The sequence below is a fragment of the Stigmatopora argus genome, chromosome 10 (genome assembly GCF_051989625.1).
Source record: "Stigmatopora argus isolate UIUO_Sarg chromosome 10, RoL_Sarg_1.0, whole genome shotgun sequence".
NCBI lineage: Eukaryota > Metazoa > Chordata > Actinopteri > Syngnathiformes > Syngnathidae > Stigmatopora > Stigmatopora argus.
In genome coordinates this window covers 8,318,992-8,342,382 of record NC_135396.1, presented here as the reverse complement: position 1 = coordinate 8,342,382, position 23,391 = coordinate 8,318,992, and the positions used below count along the sequence as shown (strand labels likewise).

At 39.9% G+C, this 23,391-nt stretch overlaps 1 protein-coding gene and 1 long non-coding RNA gene across 5 annotated transcripts in view; one reads left to right on the top strand and one right to left on the bottom strand.

Annotated features, from left to right (window-relative positions):
• The window catches only part of LOC144083697 (uncharacterized), a 30,389-nt gene extending 16,762 nt beyond the window's left edge, over positions 1-13,627 (bottom strand). Inside the window, exons 1-2 of the long non-coding RNA XR_013303596.1 lie at positions 13,429-13,627; positions 1,594-1,746 (exon numbers count right to left, since the gene is read on the bottom strand). This is a non-coding gene — a long non-coding RNA (uncharacterized LOC144083697). The remainder of the gene's footprint in view (positions 1-1,593; positions 1,747-13,428) is intronic.
• LOC144083695 (CD166 antigen homolog A-like) overlaps positions 13,261-23,391 on the top strand; it is a 35,941-nt gene continuing 25,810 nt past the window's right edge. For 3 of the 4 annotated variants that reach the window (XM_077611716.1, XM_077611714.1, XM_077611713.1), the window contains exon 1: positions 13,261-13,536. In XM_077611716.1, coding sequence (XP_077467842.1) covers positions 13,479-13,536 — 58 coding nt within the window. In that variant the 5' untranslated portion in view covers positions 13,261-13,478. Of the gene's footprint in view, positions 13,537-16,961; positions 17,008-23,391 lie in introns of those variants that run through there. The other variant, XM_077611715.1, reaches the window with a different exon arrangement.

Here is a 23,391-nt window from a genome sequence, read left to right as displayed (position 1 = left end):
TTATTATTATCATAGCTAAAAAAATATGACTTTGTGTTCAGGTAAAATTGCATTGAATGTCACAGAGATGCCAATAAATGGTTATTACATTCCTAACTGCTCATATTGGACTGAGCTGTCTGTGTTGTTTCTACCCTAACCTGAAAGTTACGGAAGAATGTATTGTTTTCCGATTGTTTGCCCATAAATTTTGTTCAAAATAACTCAAGAACGAAGGGTTAGGGTTAGGGTTAGGGTTAGGATTTTAGGAGGTGAATAAAATGTGGTGGTAATGAGGTCATAGGTCACTGGTCACAACCAATATAATATATATGATTGTGTTGCAGATAACCACCAATTCAGTGTGTCCCCTACCTCTGGCCCGAAGTCAGCTGGGATAGGCTCCAGCACCCCCCGCAACCCTAGTGAGGATAAAGCGGTTCAGAAAATGAGATGAGAGATGAGTTACGGATAACCCAAGAATAAAGAAATTGATCATGATCAAACTTGTCCGTGATAAGGAATGGAAGAGGTGATTACATTTGGGGTTAAAGAGGTCATAGGTCACAGAAATCAGAAAATGAACTTTGTGTGAACGGATTAGCCTATTAAAGTCAAATTTGCAGGGTTTGTGATAAGCAAAAAAGTGATGGCATTTTGTGATCGCATTTTGTAGGAATGAGGGCACAAAGGAGACATTTATTGTGTTTTAAATGCTATTAAAACATTTTGAGACAATAGTTTATGGTGTGTATTTATGCCTTGAAAGACTAATAATAAAAATACTGTTGTACCCAATTTAATGCTTTGCATATTTAAAGAATTGCCCAAAAGTGCTATTCTTTAAGCTCATCACAATGCTGTCAGCCTGCATGAGAAAGTGTAGTTTATCAAGGACTCCAGGGAGTTTTTAGGGGCACGTATCACAAAGCAAAGCGAACACTGCTATTTTTACAAGCTCATGCCATGAGGCATAATATCCGTTAAACATTGCCGTTTTATGATCTCTTGTCAGCTTTGGCGCAGTCATCTACGGGAGCTGCTGTTTGGGGGGGTAACCTGGTTTTTCTAATTGAATTGAGCAACATGCCATTTAAACATGTTAACCCTTAAATTCATCACGTCACAAACCATCATTTAAATTTGTATTTTGATCCACTTATGAATGAGGTCATCGCTGTTACAAGACATCTTAAAATGCACTTGGGAGAATGAAACCAGATTAGTTGTCTTAAGTGACACTTGTTGAGAAAATTGCAGGTCGACTGCCCAACTGCCGTATAAAAGCAAATTTCAGATACCTGTAAATTAGGGATGTCATTATCATATATGTTTTAGAATGGATTATTCGCATAATCGCATAATGCTAATGATAATAATTACTATTACAATATTCTATTTTTATTTTTATAATCCGTCTCTCTTCATGGAGGACAACAGATCTCTAAAACATTTATTTTTGAGAGGCTGAAATAAGATGATTTGCACAATTTCAGTCTGGACAATGACAATTGTAAAGTAATCTGATGATGGATTAATTTTGGCAGCCCGACTGCAAATAGCCAGTCATATGTAAGATTCTCCATTTTACTTCAACACAGAAGAAAAACAAACCTCCATCGTCCTGCGGCTCTCTTTTTGGCGCTGTGATATAGGATGCTGATCCAGAAGAGTCTGAGTTAAGCCCACATCTAATGTTGTCAAAGACTTTCCACCACTTCCTTGTGATCCAATTTCAGAGATGGCACTGACTTTGACATTTTGATCCTTTCAAAACAGAGAAACAATTTCAGTAAGTGTCAGCTACCTTCAGTGACATATGCTTCAGAGTCCACATCAGCAGCCATCCACATGTCACTGTCTGAGGACGTGATAACGGGAATCAATATATATTATATTGCACTTATAGGACAAGAGATTAGTGACCTATTAATAAAACGATTTAGATGTACACAAATAAAAATGTTCTATTCAAAATCTATATACATGTATATAAAATCTGTCAATGGTAAAATAATTATTATATATTTGTGGACAGATCACATTGAACTTTGGTGGGTATGTTCCATCGATGTATATACGGATTGATCCTCAGAGGCAAATATTATTTCATTTTTTAAGTTAATTGCAGACTTCTTGTTGGTTGTGCTTAGTATATCTCTGGGCTGATGAGATGTTTGGGAGCCGGGAGGTCACAGTTCATTTGAACTTGACCAACTATTTTTATTTCATTTCAATTTCTGAACCGTTTTATCCTCACTAGGGTCGCAGCAAGATGCCATGTTGCAGGGCTGGTACACAAACTAATTCATCGTTCATAACCTTGAAAACTTCTGAAACCAAGGACCCATAGCACTGATAAATATTCCCTTTTTTTTCCCTCGGACTGCAGTTCAAAAGCCAGTTGGTGGACATGAAGTTTGCGTACTCGCCTTGTTTGCAGGGCGTGATAGAGGCACCTTTCGGCCGTCACCTAAAGCCACTCATTGTTCTGGCCAACAATGCAAACCTAGCCCAGCCCTCAACAGACTCAAATCTGATTAAGACTGTTCAAACACAGCCCGTCGTACGAAAAAGAATTCCCCATCCCCCCGGTGCTAAAGACCCCCTGACTTTGGAATGCAGTTGGATTGGAACATCTTTGCCCTGGAGCTCTCTGGTCTTGTTTGTTGCTTCAAACCAGCCTGACATTATCTCCTGCCGGCCCCTGGCTCTGTCTCACTGTGTGGACTGGCGTTCACGCACGCCGCTGACCTTCCACAATGTTCTGCAATTAGCCACGCCCACCAGCAACACCTATATTAGCATAACAGTTGGCTCTGTTGCAGCCAAGGTTTCCCCTTCAGCTCCTTGCCGTGCCCATGACAATGCTGCGGGAAAGAGACAGCTGGGCACGGAAAGAACGGTGAAGGGCTTTGGAAAAGCCTGCAGCTGCTCAATGCAATGCTAATGGCCCCCCGAAACCTGCCTCAGGCCAGGGATCACAAAGAGACTTCATATCTTAAATCTGGTCGTTTTGAATTATTATGCCACTTTGCATCAAAATCAAATGAATGGTGCCAGAGGTTGATGTGCCTTGTCTGAGACGCTGCAATTTCATTCAGTCTGTGCTTCTGAAATGAGAACAAAAGCCTTCAACTTGTGCACTTATTTCAGGGCATTATAGCACAAGTTGGAACGGTCGAGGCTAAAGATTCACACGGTAAGAAATAATACCTAACACCAACAAGCAATACATATGCAGGAAACTACATTGGAACCATAAGCACTCCATTTACTTCTATATTTCAATTTATTAAAATCCCATTATTCCTTTCCAAATTACACCTGCATTCATTGAATTTTGCAACAATTCTTTTTTTTAAATCTTATTTTCCTCTCCTGTAGCCTTGTATTTCATATGTAGATTAGCTGGCCGACCCACCCCATTGAAGCTATGCTCTTTTCATTTTATGACTTCTTATTATAGAGGGTGATTGCCTGTAAATAACCTTTGTAAGGCTAAACGAGGGGCATCTAAAGCAGCACACTGATCTACTTTTACGATAGAAAGTACTCCACGGGGGTTGTGATGAGGCGCTGTAAATGAAAATGTAGCTTTTCAAACTGATATTATACAATATTATATTGGATACCCAATCCCTGATTACTGGGAGGTTCACAATAACTAACAGCACATTAGTGAAGAAATCCCTGAGTTGGCTCAAAGAAATTTTCCAGGGCTTGCAACTACTCCATCAAGGATTGATGTACGTATTTACTGCAGAGTATGGCTTGGATGGGAAAAGCTGAAAAGCACAAGGCTCTCAATAATTTATTCAAAGTACCATACACTCCTGTTATGGCCACATTGACATATTAAGTAAGATAAGTTGCCCTTGTTCTAAACAGTATGGTTGCAGCTTGAAGAGAATCTCGCATGGGTGTAACCATGAGCTGTGACATCACATGGTAAGATGCCTTCTGCAAGAAAAACGGAAGAAAAATACACGGATGATGATGTATAATTTCTTAACAAGATATTAATGCAATGAATTGGAATGGAAAAAAACAGTTTTTTTGTGATATGCATCCTGTGTCACTTTATATCGACAAATTGTCCAAATCTACTAACAAAAAAGATTTTTACAGCATGAAAAGAGGTGTTTACTATCCTGTGACATGACTGGTGTTTCTACGAACCAGTGAGACCTTGCCAGAGGGGTGGTCTCAGTTCACGTCTATATTGTGGAGCAAAAGAGTTTGGAAATCACACATCTTTTTGCACGTAACAATTGTCCCTAGCCAGAGGCATTATGAGAGATGTTTACCATTGCAGCTCCATGATCTTTTACTTCCTATAATTTCTTTCCATAAGATTAATATTGCGATATTAAACCGTGAGGTACGAGCTGGTCATTGTTGAATATATTGTTGTTGGAGTTCTACTGCACACGTTTCTATCAACCATCCGGGGTGAGAATCAAACCACGAAGCGGGAGAAAGCTCATCGATGCCAACGTGAAACTCCAGCAGCACATTTGGCGGAGTTCTTCATTAGCACCAAAGAACATCTGGAAACCCTCCCTTACCCCCACGAAGAGATGCAAATGCGACCAGTTGGTTGTGTTGCCACGCAAGAGAAACTCATTTTAATCCGTCATCTGTCGGATATTTTAGACGCGATCCTATCAAACTGCTTTTCGGCGAACTTAATGTCAAGGAATTTTCTTCACATGATTAGAGACAGAAATTTCTAGAATGCTGCAGTTTTTAAAATAAAATTAATGCAACAACAGGCCACTTTTTATGTAAGTGGTAATTTCATGGAGGGTTTGGGATTTGAGTATGATCACGAGAAACTGATTAAAGTTTTACCACAGAATATTAGCTAGTGTGTAAAGAGAGGGATAACAAGAATCTGTACACTTAGGGTTTACGTTGAATTGTTGTTCAAAGCCGCAGCAGGCTGCTTTTAAATGAGACCGTCTTCATCGGTGACGGCCCCCGCCGCCATTAACTGACAACGCAACAAATACTTTCAGGATGAGGTGGTACATAAACAATGCTGGCAGGTGACTGATGTAAAGCGGCCCAGTCAACACGTTGCAGGCGCTCGCCTTTCATGTTGCCAGGCAGTTTAGCTACGCGAATACAAGGGAAAGCGGTGTTGAAGACCGTCATCCCAGGTCCAAGACTTCACACGACACCAGCAACATTGCACATCCCACGCTGATGACAAAAAACAAACAGGCTGACGTTGTTTTGTTTAGGAATGGTCTGAAACAACTGGTGCGAATATTGTTGTCGCGTGGGTAGAGCTCAAGGTTACTTGAATCATTTGCACACCCGAATCCACCTCTAATGATTGGACTAACACGTCTAATATTGAGGCATACATGGGTGCTATATAAGAATATCACTTAATTATTCAACTGTTTTGTATAGATTCGGAAATGTACACTGCGTTCTAAATTACTGCAAAAATCATATATTACGTATATATTTGAATTTACTAAGTGGTCCATGCAAATTGAATTGAATTGAAAGCCCTTATTGTGATTATACAAGTATAATGAGATTTAAACCTTCACCATGAAGTGCACAAATTATTCTCATAATAAGAATAAACCCCTAACATTATGCCAATGATATTTCGGCTACAGTTTTTAGCCAGAGCTGACATTAGCAATGTGTCTGTAATATTTTAATCAAGGACAGTGCACACATTTTTGCGAATTAAAATATTGATTAAACATGATTGTTGGTACACAATAGCGCATAATGTATAATTCTAAAAGAACAGATACGCCGTGGGTTGCTTGAGTCTTTGGAGATTGGAGATTCAACGAAATTACTTTCTTTGGCTGAGCCCAATGGATTTTCCGGGAATTTGTCACGGCAAATTTATGCTGACATACAACCTCAATACAAGGATTATAATGCCCACCTGAGGGGACAAAGGCAGTTTGACAATAAAGCACAGCAAGTAACAGTTGCATGCTCACGTTGACTGTCTGTGTGTAATGTAATGATGGCCGTAATGATGCACGGTAAAATGCAGGGCAATGGTTGAGAATGAAATAAAATGAAATGCTCTTTGTAGGACGGCCAAAATCTTCCTTTATTGTCAATTTCATGCTACGATATGACAATATGTCCACTATTTTTGGCATTCCGATGTCCTTTTACCTAAAAGGGCCGTCATTGGTAAAGCAGTGGTCTGCATCAAATGTGGTATATTTGAAGCAATTCTTTGATTTGTTCATCATTTCTTCAGTCATTTTCTTTTACTGGCAATGCTACTTGAGTGGATTGCTTCCAGCCCCTTCAAATCAAAATGGATTGGACGTCTAGCGCCACCAATGGCACTGAAATATGATCATTCAACGTCAGCCGTGACAGTTAAAAAAGATTTGATTTCTCTCTCTGTCAATGCCGATGAATACATTAGTTTATCCCTTATGCACAATGAAAACAAGTCATTTCTTTCCAATACATTTGGTTGAATGGTACAATTATTATACATGTTCTAGAAAGAATATTGTTGTGTTTTTGTTTTTCACAAGCACCTTTGTCATTTAGAAGGTATATTGGCTAACTCCGGGACAAAATGTAGATGGGACTGAGAAAATCAACAAAGCTCTAGGTAAGTCGGTGCAGAAGTAAGCGAATGATCCCAGAACAAACCTAAAGTGGTTATTGCAAAAAAGACTAACGGTGTAAAACGATACAGTTGGGAGCGCACGAGGGAATGCAGCGAGCTGATAAGAGGGGACTTACGGTAGCGGGGCCGGTGAAATGCAGACAATGGAGATATAAAGTAGACAAGGGGATCATTGGCAGATGCCTCAGAGCAACAGTATGCCAGTCCATTTGCTGAAGGCTGATAAGGTTGTGGTTTCCAAAGATTACACCTTGGACTCCGTACTTAAAACTGTTTTTATACTTAAGAAAAAGCAGCCATTTTAAAAATGTAAACAGTCCTATATTGTAATGATGTTTGTTTGCTTTTTTTACATTGTGTTCAAATTATGTAAAGTATTTTTTTAAAAATGTTCTCATTATGATGCAGTGTCTACGTGTTTATTGCGTAAATGAGTTGGCAAGTCAGCAGCCTGAATTAATAGTCAGGATGGCTGGAAGCTCTGAGGACAACTCTAAACCAGGCATTTATGTGATCTTTTAAATATACTTTATTTATAGTATTTAATAGTCCCAGTTATAGATTTGTTATAGAAATTGTGAGGGAAGAGAAATAGGCAGGCATTCAACTGGCCAATCTACTACTGTATGCAGTGAAAATGTAAAGGTAATCTATCTATCAGTGTCAATCTAAAATAAACCTTATAGTCTATTTTTTCTTTACTATCATCTGACTGCCCACACATACTTATTACAAACAATAAATGTATGGGAATTCCCGAGCACAAGTCTATTTCACCAACACTAACAAGAAGAGGTCTCTATTGATCGCCTTTGAAATAAGAGCAAGTTGGGCGCAGAAGAGGATGATTCAAACAAAGAAATCAATTTAGTTTCTCCTGGTGCAAATGCGAAGATTAGTTGAGGGGGGGAAAGTTAGGCACTGGCAGCGAACAATGAAATCAATAAAAGACATACTCTTTGCAGAAATAGAGGTAAGTCACCATTGACAGCAGCCCCCTCGCACACTCAATCAGATTAACTAATGAAGCAATTATCGACCCAGTAAGGGGGAGCAGGCCAGAGACCAGAAGTGGCCATTAAGAGGATCTTCCCATTCCTCACACACTCTCAAAATGTCAGGGGCACACTCTACTGCCAGACATAGTTTCTCAAAAACCTGTTCAATGGGGGTCGAAGGGTTGGAGTGGCGGGGACAAATCAGGCTAAGGGGGGGGAGACACATCCAAGGAAGGTGTGTATGTGTGGGGCGAGGCTTGTTTGGGGGGCCTGAAACTAAGCGCCAACGATCACATTTATTACATCTTTTAGTAGGCAACATGGGGATGCAATTAGGACCCTTTTCCATTAAGTGGTAATCGTGCCCAATCCTGGCAAGTGCCTGTACAAGTACCGGTTCTGTTTCGATTAACTAAGAACTGGCCCGGGGGGGTGGGGGGTATGAAAACTTTCCCTCTCTTCTGCTGAATTGTAAAAAATCATTTTGTGCTCCTGACCTTTTACTTGGGAATATCAAGACTGGGGAGATGTCATCCATGGACAGCAGGATCACCTCAGGGGACATATATTGCCAGTAAGAAAGAACGGGAGCATGACTTTCAGTTTGTTGACAATAAACAGCTGAAGCTTAGATTCCGTGCTTGATGATCAAGCATTTCACACATTGCGAGCATCCACAAGGCTTATTCCCTGCCGAACTACCGGTGCAGATTCGCTAGGGAACAGTCCATCTGTCCAGAGTCCTCCTTGGCTTGACAACAAAGTTTGTAAAGTTCATGGTTTTGCTTACTTTATTCTCCATTCTGATTTGGTCCTTTTCCATTGGTACAATAACAAAAAAACAGAAGCTGATTTTTCCCCCCAAAAAAGTGTAGAGCAGTGCAATTTCAGAGCAGTCATTCTGTTTGTTGGTTTATTTTTGTGATGCTGCCAAAAATAGTGTGAAAAAGAAAACGTGCATGATTATTAATGTGACAGAGCTGTTAATATGAAAGAAGTAGTTCATCTCAGTTTCGTCTTCTCATTGCAACACTACAAGTCCAAAGGCAAGGCAAGTCAATGATTAAATGTGCAGTGATAACTTCCTTCTACAAACGTTTACACATCATTTAAGAATGTTCGGGAAACATTCCATTCAATCCCACCCTCTCTACTCTCTTACACAGTATCCCTTCAAGAGTCATCAGTACTTTAGTTTTATTGTACTCTATGTATACTCAAGTTTCCTGCCACAGGCTGAAAGTTTGATAAAGTAAGAGACTTCAAATATGTATGCCACAAATGATCTGATCTATATTTAAATTACTCCCAAAAATGTATTCATTTATACATAACAAGTGTTGTAATTTTTTATAGATAGACAAACATTGTGGTGTTATTGTGGCAGTAACTAGGTCATTTTACCTGATGCCAACTCTGGTTCACAAATCCAATGTTGTCATTTTTCAAACTGGATAACACATAATATGTAAATTAGATGTGCAACACGAGTACATTTGTGTGTGTGTATATATATATAATAGGTCAGCCGTTGTATATTTCCTCTGTAAGAGTAGATACGACGTTTGAATGTCAAAAAAACAGTGTGCTGTCATTCTCACTCTGTGTATCCGGGGCAACAGCACGTTTGTTTATGTGCTAGCCACAGCAATGCCACAAGATGCCTCGCAATGTGTCAAAATGAGAGCGTTCACTCTTTCATCAAATGACAGACAGAGGGGGCACAGGCATTTCCTGCTACATGACATGACGTATTGTAATTCATTATTCTGTGTGTAATCTCTTCCAGCAGCCACAGGGGAAAAAGAAGAAAAAAATCACTCCCGTGAATACAAAACCAACCTGCAGCTCCGTTTACTCCTGTAATGGAAAGTTTTAACACAACTGCCTGGTGTATACACAGGTGAAGATGTTATATTTTCATATTTAGTTTTTTTTTTCATTACTTACCTATTTAGAGCAAAATGTTTTTTTTACAAGGCTTCAGTTCAGGCCTGCTCATCAGTCATTTGCTTTTATTCAAACAAAAAGAAAAAACAACTAGTTGTATTTTTCTCCTTAGGCCCCTCTCACAGTGCAGCCAGGCGGGAAAAATATTGCTTTGCAGTTAACTTCTAATCAAATTGCATTAGGTTTTCACAGTTGGTGCCCTTACTCTATTTGCACAAACCATCACGAACCGAGATGAATTTCGCAGCCAGGGTGAGGAACACTGACTCGCCCACGCCCACACCAAAACACACACACACACACACACACACACACACACACACACACACACACACATTTGCGCATTGTGCAAAGGCAGCCACACACATCCTGTGATCAGACAAGCATGATCATGCAGTCTTTGGGTAAATCATTATATCTGCAGCGTCCTCAGATGACATTTTAGCGACTTCTCAAATGGAACCATTTTCCAGGAAAGTGTTGGACATGAGAAATGTGGCTGGAAACCACAAATTGGAATGCACATTCACAGGCTTGCTGTTTGGCCTAAAAATGATGTGTAACTGAGCCTCCAAAGTGAAATACAACCTGCTCTACAGTGGTGGATTTGCAATCATACAACACTTTGTTTTGCTGTTATATAACCTTATTGTACAAGTTACTGTCAGGCAAGAATAAACTGAGATTAACCACTGAACTATCAAAAACAAGATGTGGAAACAAAACAAGTGGAAACAACACTAGACAGGACTTACTATAGTGTTTTTTAAAAACACAAGCCTGATACTGTTGAATAAAAAATAATATTGTAGCTAGCAAAAAGACCCAATAAAGACTACAGACACTATTATACATACTGTAATGAAATGTAAGTGATTTATTACTAATTTTGGAGTCTTTGTTATTTTGATGTACAACTGTGTTGTTCCGTGGAAATAATTGTGTGCTGAGTTTTGGCCAATGTGTAAGGCTAGCAATTCCATATTCAGTGTTAAACAAAGATTCTTAGCTTTGACATGTTGAAATTCTGCGAGTGTAGCAAAGCATTAACTTTACAAAGTTGCAGACTTTAGAGCTTTCACCTATTAGTTTCAACTATTCCACAGTCTCTTCAATTGCTTCAAATGATCTTCCTGATGAATAACAATGGTCTTTGTTTGCAATGACACGTCAGTTCAGTACAGAATAAAACAGCCAATCAACAAAATTTACAATTTTAATAGTAATTAGGGTAGATTTTCAACAAAGAAGTTCTGTCCAAGAACGAATCTCAAGAACTTTAAGTCGCTCAACTTTGTTGGTTCCATTTTTCAAAAGAAGCATTACACATGGCATTAATTCCAGCTAAAAGCAGACTCTTTATATGGATTATAATTATCGCATGACACATGCAAATTATGTCCTCTCCAAAAGGAAGTCAGAAGATATGACTGGTGCGCTCAATTATTAATTAGTGCTGAATTATTAATATGGAAATGTCTTCATTATGATTAACGTGAGCTCCACATCCTATAAAGCCTAATTACCATGAACCTTCTGTCAGCTGCCTGTAGGCACAAAGCGACTGTGTGATACGTCGACCCTGTTGCGTGCTTATGCGTCTGTGCGCACCAGGTGTTCAACCACCCACCCACATGCCACGCCTACTTATCGGAAACAAAAGAAAGCCCCTATGACATAATTGCCAACATACAGTCGGTAGCCAAAACATTAGCTCCACTCACAAAATGGTAAAACTTTAAAGTCTCACTATGACAGATTTTCAGCATTCAAATTATTTGCATTATGACATGGGCGACATATTACAGTCAGGCCAAATTCACAACAGCCCACAGACCTATTTCAGAAGTAGGCAGCAGACAAAAGTTGTACTTAGTTGTTTAATTTCGCACTTAATAAGTTTCACAAGCCAATAAAAGTTAATTTCCTAAATAAGTCTCCTTAAACAGAAATGGAAACTGACTATTTATAAGCAAAAATGCACTGAAACGTTAGGAACCGAGCCCCACTAGACGGAAGTAATATTTCCTTGGAAATATGGACATTAATATGGAATATTGTGAATTGATCATGTCAATCTACCGGAACGCTAACTGTTGTTATGAGTTTATGGATTTTTTAAAGCAGTAATACACCATACTAATTCATCTACAAGACTTTAGTGCTACTATTTTGGTTAGATACACATTTAAAGGTGCAAAAGATGTAACTTTTATGTCCCTGTGTTGACCAACTAAGCATTTTTCTTCTAGGAGTAAAAAATAAGAAGATTTGAGAGCAGCATTTATTTGCCTTGAATGAATGATGCATTCGGCAACTGAATTTAACACCGTGCAGGGGGCCATTGTTAACAAATTCAAGTGACAGACGATGGCGGTACATGAAGTCGTCAGAGTGATTCGATATAAAATGACAGCAAGTGCTTTGGAAATAGTTTTTTTTGTGAAAATAGCATGAAAGAATTGAAGGGGAAAAGCTATGTATGTAGTGTCCCAATTTCCTGCTCTTTGTAGCACAATACAGACCAGATAAAGAGGGCAATGCATTTGGGGCTTTACTAGTTTCAATTTAACACACTGTCTCAAGGTTGTAGAAATATGATTTCAGCATTTTTGAACTTTTACTTTAGAAAAATAGCAAAGTCAAAAAAGCTTCAAAACATTGTCAAAACATGGTTTCTGTTACAACACTGACAAATACACTTGGTTGATGTTGAAATCTTCAAAATCACCAGTTTTCACAAAATAATTTAAGAAAAATCTTGAATGAGATTGGTCTAATTACAACTTTGCATTTTTGTAACCAGTATCCAAGAGTGTTACTAGATCAGTTCCAAAACTTTTCAACATTTTAAAATTGGCCAATAATGAACAAATCATACTTAACCGTGTAATCGACCAATAGGATCAATTTGTAAAAAAAAAAAAGTAAAATCGACCAAATTTAACCACAGGGAGTTTCTCTCCAGACACCCAAACTGCAAAAACCCCCAATAAAAGACACCAGGCTACGACCTGTTTGGTCGCTTAGCAACCATTCCTAACTATGGACAACCTTGTGGTGTGACCATTGTCCACGCACCCTCCCAAGTGCAGTTTGTAAACACTTTGAATGGGACACTATTTGGAAAAAATACAACGTCACCTCCATTGTTGTGAGGTCAAGTCAGAGAAGCAATAAAGGTTCTTCAAAACACTTAAAAAAAGACATAACCTCAAACCACTGCTCAAATTCACCTACTCAGAGAATGTTTTTGACTAGAAATGACAAGTGGTGGTCTTAGATCTGGTGGGGAGAGCACTTGTCTGTTTCAATGGCAATACACCTTGTTGAATTTCATATTCTGGCGGTTTGCATGTGCGTGTGTTGGAGATGTTGATAAAGAAGAGAAGGAGGGAAATGTTGGGAGATAAGTGTAATGGGGTTAAAGGAAGGGTAGGGGGGGAACATTGGGGTGGGGGGTGGCTATTAGATTTTTTTTTGAGGGGCGTTGTGGCGGAAGAGCACTTGTTTGAAGGAGGGAGGTGCAGCTGGAAAGGATGGTAGTGTGTGTGCGTGTGTTGTGTGTGTGTGTGAGGGTGGTGGTGGGGTGGGGTGGGGTGGGGTGGGGGGTGTCCGGGGGGCGTGGCAACCCCCTCTCCCCCTCGTTCCCCTCCTCTCCCCCTCCCCTCTCCGTCCATTCCGCTCTCCCTCCGTTCTCCACTGTTACCTGTGCCACCACAACTGGCTTACTGCGGGAGTTCGTGAGCAACGTTATCCCCCTCCAAAAACTCACCTTAACTGCTTCCCCCGCTTTCCAGGATCATTAAAGAACACCAAACAACATTTTAATCAACAAAACAAACTGAATCCAACCTTCTTTTCTTTTCCTGTGACTCGAGGACCCCCGCGTGAGACTCGCCACCATGCACTTGTTGTCCACCGGCTCCGTCGTCCTTTTCCTGGCTACTGTTCTCCACCAAGGTAGGATGGATGTTTTGGGGGATTAAAGTGGTAAAATCAAGTCATCGTAAGGTTATCGCATGTGTTTGCCGATTTGCGCTTGCTCTTGCCGGATTCAGGTGGGGGGTTACTTCCCGCCCGTAGTGCCCGCAGGTGCAGGACGGAAACTTAACTAGCAACTATTTTAAAAATCTTTATTGACGTAGCATTTCGTATTTTACCTGAAAACAAAAATTCCACTAATAGTAATAATGCTATAAAAATTATTACTATTAATGGATTTTTTAAATCCGATTCCATATTCCAGTTGACTATAATTTAGATTTAACCATTCACATAGACACCCTCCCTCTTTGTGAAGTATAGAACAAATTAACCACCGGAACATTACTGATTTGAATAAAAAAAACAATGTGTTTCATTTTTTTTCTGTTAAAACTATGACTGACCCTGCATTTGGCTGGAAACCAGTTTAGGGTCTACCCAGCCTCCTGCTCATAGTTAGCTAATATTGCTCCAGCACCCCCCACGATCCTCATCTGAGTCAGCGGTACAGAAGATGAATGAATGAACTGTGACTGACCTTTGGATGACTTTCATGGATAGCAAATAACTTGTTAATACCTACCATCTTTATCCTCCATTTGTGCCTCTTACTTAACTGTATGATTTTACATGTGGTTTCACTCATTTTAATGCAGCTGGATAGTGCTTCCTGCACGTCTCCTGTCTTGGATTACCGGGATTATGATCAGAGGTTTTTGACCGAGAAGGGTTTGATAGTTTTGCTGAAAGGGCAGGGGGGGTCCTCTATTGCAGGTTCGTATAGGTTTGGAATGCTACAAGTGGTATTTACAGGGACGGGTGCTACGGTAATTTTCCCTTTTTTGACACGGTTCCCTGCATGCAGACCAAAGGGTAACAGGCGCCGTGTGTTCATCTACTCTTGCCTGGCCATTATTAAGAAAAACCTGTAGAAGGTCAGAGGCTGGATTTGCTGTTCCAAACTACGCTTCAGTCACACTGCAGTCTTCTACTGTTCGAATCGCTCTATCAGTTATTTGAGAAGAAACAAATGAGTTTTTTTGCACCGCTGTGCCATGCCTCGCCACTTCACATGGTGGAGAAGTGCAACGGGTCGAGGTCAGACATTTACGGCCCCGCACGCTGCTATGTGTGTGTGCTTAGGCGTGAGGGTGTAAACGTGTGTGCGAGTGCACACAACAGATGGTCGCCGCTTCAGTCCGGCTTGAAGTTCCTTTTGAATAATCACACTGGTGAGTGTCAGAAACTGCAAAGCCTAGTTTGAATAATGGCGTTGGGACTATAAACGCATCAATACTTAAAAGTGATTTTAAAAAAAAGAAAAAGAAAAAAACGACCATTGCTTATGGCACGAACAGATGAGAGCCAGGTCTCCTACCAATTTAGTACAGTCCTCAAGAGTCTGTTCTGCACCAATTTTATGTTAAAAAAAACAACAACAAAATGAATCAGCACTAAAACCTTTGATATTAACTTTAAATTAAGACTCTAAAGATTTAAGACCTGATTGGAATGCCGGATAAAATACTTGGAGTATATCCTTTATTAACCATCTCTAGAGATGTGTTGGATTTTCTGTGCTTAATTTGATTGGAAGGTTCCTTTTTTTTAATCCAGGACCAAACTATATGCAAGTCATCTCTAGAAATGTGTTAGGAGTTTTTGTGGTTAAGACTCACATAAAAAGGTAACATTTTTACTATATCTCTCTAGGAAGAGTCTGGAAAGATGTTTTTTTTGTTCACTCCCTCCCTCATCTCCACCCAACCCCCACCCCAGCCTACCCACACCCCACTCCACGCTCACCGCAGCTCGTACAGCCATCCTGTGCTCGGTGTCACAGCTGGTATTACTTGTCAAGCAAGTGGAGCTCTCCCACCACTAATGGTCTAGGCTGAGTTGGGTGGGGTCGGTGGGGATGAGTGGGTGGTGGCGGGGGGTTCGGAGGGGTGTCACCTAATTTCACCTGAGACCAGATCCTCTCTTTCAAGCGGCTGGGTTCCGTCCAGACTTGCGTGCCAGGATGTTTGCGTGTCTTTTTAATTGCAGGCTTCCATGCATGGTAGACAAGTTGTGTGTGGCTTTGCGTGCGTGTCCGATCTTGTCTCCTCTCCACAAAGAAAGCTGACCCTACCTCCCACCGCACCCCACCCGAATACTCGTTTCCGCCTTCCCTCCCCAAAAGACATGAAAACTATCTCTTTGTGGAAAATTCAGATGCGGTCTTGACATGCTTGCCTGGTCTCTGGATGAAAAATGCTGCATCTGTATTTCACTTTTAGCCGTTGCTGCTCTTAAAATAGTCAGTGTGTCTCAGCATGATAGAGGGTCTGTCTGCTAAGGTGCCTCAGCCAATAAATAATTGGCTGCGTGACTAAATACAGGTGAACCATAAAAGTCAACTTAGAACCTTCTCTTTTCTATTTTTTCTCAGTGACCCCAAAACAATTTCATCAGATCTTCGATCTTTTCTAGGGTAAATGGATTGACATTTAGAATTGAAGTATCCACATTAGTCCTCTAAACCCCACAAGAAATCAGTATACCCATCACTGAGCATGCTTTTGAAGTTTTTTATATCAGTGGCTTTGTTAATATGTCATCTATACAACTAGTACATGAATTAGAACGATTTTCAACTTGGTAAATATTATTTATGCTTTAGTTGAGTAGACAAATGTAATTGTTATAGCCATGTAAAGTCACCAACCTTGTGGGTTTTTTACCTACTCGATTAAGTAGCACCCAATTTTCCTCAGAGCCGGTGGGATTTTGTATGTGATAGAATTGGAGGTGTAAAGTGGCTTGTTTCTACTACGTGAGACGGCTGCATTTTTGATGGATTCCTGCTGGAGGAGATGTCAAGCGAAGAGCCAAGTGTACGACTGCACGTTATTATCTCGCATGAGGAAACACAAAGCCGCCAAGATGTGAGAATCAAAGTCACTCTGGGGAATGTTGCATTCATGATGCATGGTAAGGCCTTGAAATTTAAATAAACAATTAAAACCCGGATTATGTGTGCTTGTTAGTGGGATTACACACAATCTAGTAAAACTATAATTGAAGAGGTTGGCATTTGTTTCTATTGATAGTTTTTCATATCACATTAGGATGGAAGTCTGCTGTTTTAGTTTATATATTCAACAGGAATGAAAAATGTGTCTTCGGGCGACAGCCTCCAGTGTATACACAGTTTATCATGTTGACGCCTTCACTCTTTCCAAGAGCGAAGTGTCAGATAGAAATCTGCGGTGGGGGCATTTGGCACCATGCATGCTCCACCACCAACATGAGTGCTACATTCAGATAGGGAGGGTCCCACTGTAAATTAAATAGAGTTGTTCAGTATGGCTTCCTGTCAGGGAGGAGTGCGAGCTGCCAAAATATGTCGGGTGGACAAGCGAAAAACAAATATGGTTGGATTTTTCTTCCTCTGTTTTTATGGTAAGTAAAAAAAAAGTTTGGGTAAGCAGTCTTAAGCAGTATGTCAGGGTAAAAGTATCATCAAAGTTCTTGCACTTCATAATCAAGCATCAACTTGAATTATGACACTAGCTTCATATATCTTTTAATTGCAACCTAGTGATCTACTGTCTTGATCGAATGCATGGAATCACGTTGTCAAGGTCCACTGAGATCTATGGGCGATGTTTATTCATATTAGCATCTCCCGGTTCTCCAGACTCCCAAAATAATTCAGTTTTACAGTAGACGTTTTTACTACTTTGAGAAAATACTATGTATGCTGCTGCACCACTTATATTTACATTGACACTTTTATATTTTAGCACCGCTAAATGCACACTGTTCAATATCAATTCAAAATAAAGTGAACTGGTAAAAGGATTTTTTTAATCAAATATTTGCAAATATACTAAACATATTGTGGCACATAGTCATTACCATATAAAACTGCCCACAGCATGAGTTTGTTTTTCTGTATCATCCACCAACCAGGGGAATGCAGATTCCCATTTAGAGTTGGCTCACACTTATTTGTCTTCTGAGCTGCGTCGTGTTGCTTTACTAAACAGAAATATGGGTCTCCGATGATGGAATCATAATGATATGCAAAGTTCTCTAAGAATACATGCAAACAAGGCTTACTGTGACTCTTAGTACAGATCTTAAAATAAACCCAAGCATCACACCATTAAACACAACCAGCAGAGGAATGAAATATGGAATCATTTATCTGCCCAGTTCCGATGCACAGGTCTTCAAAGCAATTTCACAAAGGGCCAAGTGAGTTCAGCTTTTCCTTTCGACCATTGAAGAGATCATCTAAATTCACCAAGCTGATCTTTTTCAAGTATAAACACTTGATTGCAGTCAGATGCTGGTTTACTCAGTGGAAAAAGCATTGGTAAAACTGTCTGCGCTATATCAGCTAGATCAAAATCCTGCACCCTCTTGGCCCTTTGTGGAATGGGTTTGACACCTCCTCTCTGTACCAAGTCTGGATTTTTGCTAACTGCAGGTTCAAATGCTTGATTCTAATCTTGCGACATCCATTTGCTCCACCCGTGTCTCTTTTATCAGTAACACACATTTGAAATGGCCCTAAAATCATTATATTCTGATTTACTGTACTCGCACGAACCCTAGGCAGCAACAACAGAGGTAAATAATAATACATACATTTATAATAAGAAGACTGTTTATTTATAGATTAACAGAACCTTTACGCACATTTAACAGGCTATGATTTGCATTGTAATGTAGAGTTCCCTCATGTGTTTCTTTAATGCCTTTATTTGTATTGCTTGAGCCGTTGTGAATGTGCACCACTATTTGGAGTATTTCCATAATGTCAAACGAACTTTGGCATGATGAGGGGTACATGTCATGAGCAATTTGAGAATAAATAGCAATCTGTGGAATTTAAAAAAAAAGAGCCCTTAAATGCCTACGAAATAGTCTATAATAAATATATACATAATTTATTCTGCTCCAATTTAGACATGTCAACTCGGGATACCCCTGAGATTTTCCGCTTGGATGAGTTAATTGGTAGATATTTAATAGAAACCAATTAGGAAAAAGGAGCAGTCAAAACAAAAGGATCAAGATTTTTGGAGAAAGCATTGAGGGTTTTCTTTCATTTGAAAGGGAGTTTAGTTGTGTTTGTTCCAAACCCTTTTCAATGTCACAATCAATAGTGATTTACATAGATGTTTTATATCTAAGATGACCTTTTACCTTCAGAATCCAAACAAGCGCACTCAATTCTTTTCCTTACGTGCCAAAATCACTTTCACAATCCACTGCACAGATTACATCAATCATCACACTTGTCACCTTTCTAGTCTTTTCTCAGCTTCAAATATGTTCTTATTGTCCCCAAAACAGTGTTGTGGGACAGACTGTTCTTAATTGCATTGTAATAACAGTCATTTGCTACAGAAATGCGGCTGTGTCCATGGCGTGTTTCTGCACTTTAGTTTTGACGTTTCATAACGGTGAACGGTTTCACTATGAGCAAATCACTTTAACATAAAGGGAGCCTACTCACATCAGACAGACTCAATTCAATTTGTGTGCTGCCTTGGAAAGCACTGTTTTATTTCCCAACCTACACCCATCCAGCCCCAGCCAAACAGGTGGATGAGTGTTTGTTTTAGTAGCCGTAGAAAACCACAAGGGTCTCTTACGGTCTCTGTTTGTGTATGCAGTTGTTTGAAAATGTTGTTGCCATCACTTAGCTGGAATTACATGACTCTCGGCTTTCAACTTGTATTGTCTATAATTTGATTACAACCATGCCAACAGCACGGAAGCCGCTTTTGGTCGTTAGACTGGAGGAAGTTAGCTTCCTCTATGGAAAGGCTTGGCTTCTGTTTGTCAAAGCATAGTGATGTATGATTAATGTTGCCCTAAGAGGATGAAAAGACAAACTGTTTCCCAGGGAATCATTCAATGTGTAAAGGGGCCTTTCTTGTTCACCCTCGACAGTTTTACACTCAGGATTATCAGTAAAACAGCAGCAAGCGAATCTTAATTACACGTTGGTGATTGCTGCGACCTGCTTTTAGAGCATTGCTGTGGGACACATTTACTTTTTTTCGACCATTTTAATCCCTTCTGAAATAGCCTCTTAAGGCATCCAATTTTGCTTTACTTTGCCAGTCAGGTGAAGATGGGCTGCTTTGCTATGGGACCTGTTTAATGTTATCCTTTTTTTTAATCAGTTTGGAATTAGGTTGGGATTTCATTTTGGGGATCTAATTGGTCCCCAATTTTTCAACTCTAAAAGAGTTTCAATGCAAGGTAGAAATGTGAAATTTATGCTCCCAGAGCATATATATATTAAAAGTACAGTACATAAAATGGAAAGACAATGTAATATAGTACGTAAAGGTAAGAACACCACACCTGGATTTACTGCAAAGCCTGCTGACTGGTATTGATGGCAAAAATCCATGTTTGTGTTCATTATTGGTCTTGTAAAAATGATCTGATACGATGACAACCGAATAGCATCATGTACGGTACACAATGAACTATTCTGTTCCATAAGTATGCATTTGTATGTTGGCAGATAACGAGCAGTCTTCAAAAAGAGTCGATGTTTGCTTGTTTCCAGCTGTTTATTGTCAAGCCTTATGTAGAATTTCAAGAACAGGGACACCCATACGTACATAGCGGCAATTTAGAGTATTCAACGAGCTTACCTTGCATGTTTTTGGAATGTGGGAGAAAACCGGAGCACCCAGAGAAAACCCACGAACATGCAAACTCCACACAGTAAGGACCTAGCTGGGATCGAACCCTCGAACCCAGAACTGTGAGGCCGACGCGCTATCCACTCGTCAGCCGGGCCGCCATGAATTTATTTTTAAGGCTTAAAGCCCTTTTGTGCTATTTCCCATATTGTGTCACATAGCCAAGTAAAATTACAGTCCTCTTGCAATTTCTCTTATTTTACCACGGGCTGTTCTCTGTTGTGGAAAAATAATGGTTTATTTGTTATCTAAAGGGAGGGAACCAGAGCTACATTGTTTCAGACATAAAGGAAGGCTTAACAACAGGAGAGAGTTCACCGTGCCTTGCTTCAGCGCTGCCTTCTTTATGCAGGAACTCCTCCATTGACATGCATGAAGGTGGTACGCCTGGGTTTTGGTGAAAGAGGCAAGAAATTGGGCAGGCCTTGTTTCAGGGACAAAAAGTGAGGTTTGCCTCGTCCTTTGTCATTGCCACAGCCCTCCTCCCCCAGCTTTCACTGAATTCCTGCGGACTCCTGCCGACTGTATTGTGAAGGCGACCCTTTTCAAGCAAATGAGTGTATGATGTCGACTTCTTGCTTCGCTTCTGTCTTTGTCATTAATATGGAACAGCACACATCCCTCTGGGAGGGAACACTGTCGCTGATGCCTGTTTCTGCACTTCACGCCCAACCTGACTTGGAGCGGGGGTGGGAAGGGTTCGGGGGCTGCCTAATGGGTACTCCTCCATATGAAAAGCTGGTGGCCACACCCATTTTCTAACCAGATCTTTGTTCATATCCTCCATTTAGAGTCAACGCGGCACTTTAATGAATTCTTTAAGAGGACTCCATTAGCCATGATGAGAATTGTGTCTCCGCGGAAATTGACTGGAGCGAACTGCGCCCTTGTTTTTAGTAAATTTCACATATGAAAGCTTTATGTCATTAATATGGCGTGTTTTACATTTATAAAGGCCACGCAGGGGACAACGCAAAAAGGGGGTGTTTTCAGCAGGGGGCACTTTTGACTCTTGAATAGAGGGGTCAGTGGCGAATCGCTGATATTTATGCATGCAGGCCCATAAAGTCAGTGAGTCGAATGGTAAAGCTATTGTCATACTTTTATTTAGCGTTTGTCAAGGGCTAAGGAAAGTCACTTGAGTTGACACTGCTTTGGTTCTGATGGTCAAGCTTTCTTTCATTGCACATGGTCATAAATGATACATGGATCTGGCCTCCTCCATTTGGCTTTTAAGATGGGTTCACGTTTTTTACATCTGGGTCAGTAAACACATTTTTTGTGTGAGTACTACAGTTTAATTACTCATGTGTGACTGCTATATTTGAAATTCTGGCACTAATATAATGTATAGTGATGTCCCACCAAATAGTCAAAGACAGACACAAGTGACTTGGGCACATTAAATAAATCATGTAGTATTTCTCAATTTTGGAAATTGGGGTTTTCAAGGATGTCCGTAAGATGCCAAATGTTGCCCAGAGAATCCAGGTTACTAATACATTCTTATAATTAGTGTGTTCAATAGTGATAGGAAGTCAGTCTATCATGAATTAAAGACTAATTCAGACACAAATTGCAATTTGTTCTGAGTATATTAGATTCCAGAGATATTGAAAATCACAAAATAGAAGATCCGGAGTCGTTTTACCTTGCCCTGAGCAATGTAAGTTCAGTTACAAGAATTTTCAGTGCTATTACTTCAGTCTAATGATAAAACCACTCTGTACACCAAATGAACTTGGCCATGTGGTTCTCTAGTCACCAAACTTTTTCCAGTGCACAAGCTGATAAAGATTCTAGTTAGAAATTATTGATTTCATTTTTCATTACTTGCTACATTACGCTGGGACTCTTTTAGCACTCAATACAAAAGCCTAGTGTCAGTTTTGACCTCACATTCTTGGTGTTTTGAAGGCTGTGCCTTTGTCCAAGTCCACCACACATTGATAGCCCGAAGCTATCTTCAGTGACATGCTGCTGTACTCATAGCAGGGGAGTTCATATCTAGGGTTGGAATTATACAAGCATTCACTGGTAGTCGCTACGTGAGAAAAGGAGAGAAAAACTGAAACTTGGGGTCATACTACAGTGTCATCAAGCAAGTAGTACTCACAAAGGATTTAAAATTGTACATTTCTAAACACTAATCTTTAGAAACCCAATGAAACTTTATTTCTTGTATTTAATAGCCATGCCATATTTTGCTGATGGGAGGGTGATAGTTGGAATAGTTTTACAATGTTGAAAAATGAATGCCAACATCCTGATTGCATTGTCAATCACCTGAATGAAAACGTTCAAACATTTGCATTTTAATATAAAATGTTGCAAGGACTAAATCTTTCTAATACGTACAGACCAAACCAAAATTCTATAAGCACAGTAAAAGCAAACTCTTGTACATTTAAGTCACGAAGCTGTCGTGAAATATTATTTATAAATAGTCATACATGTGGTCTCATTGTTACCTAGAATATGCTTATAACAACTTAAAGTTAAAATGTGAATGTAATTGCAAAAAAAGTGCTATTATCAAATGAATCCATTAAACATTGAATTAATTATTTGATTATGAAAAAAATCGTTTGTGCTGTTGGACCAAATTGAGGGATTTAAACACAAAAAGGCAACCCACACGTGTCCAGAGTTAAATTGAACAGTCTGTGGTAGAACAGTATTACATCTGGGCGATTCATGCTTCTGCTCAGAAGGCAGAAAATTGGGTCTTTGCGGTTCTATTTCACAGTTTTCCATGTAGAACAGGGTAAGAGAAATGTTGGTTATTAAACCTTCACACCTGCGTTTTGGTATTGCACCCAGCCTCTTTTACAGCTTTGTGGCATCGCATAATGCAGAACAGTGGCTGGTTGATTTTATCCCATGATTCTATGGCAACGCCATTTAAACAGAAGTGAAGTGGCAACTGTTTACGTGGCAATTACTCCCAAAAGAGAATCTTTGGGTAGTGCTTAAAATGTTTTTTTTAATTTTTTTTTTTAATAATAAGATGCTTTACTGTGCTGGAAAGTGTTACACAGAGCCACTGGCAGACCTCCCGGGGAAGGTGAAGAGATGCTTGTCTGGTAATTGGGAGTGATAC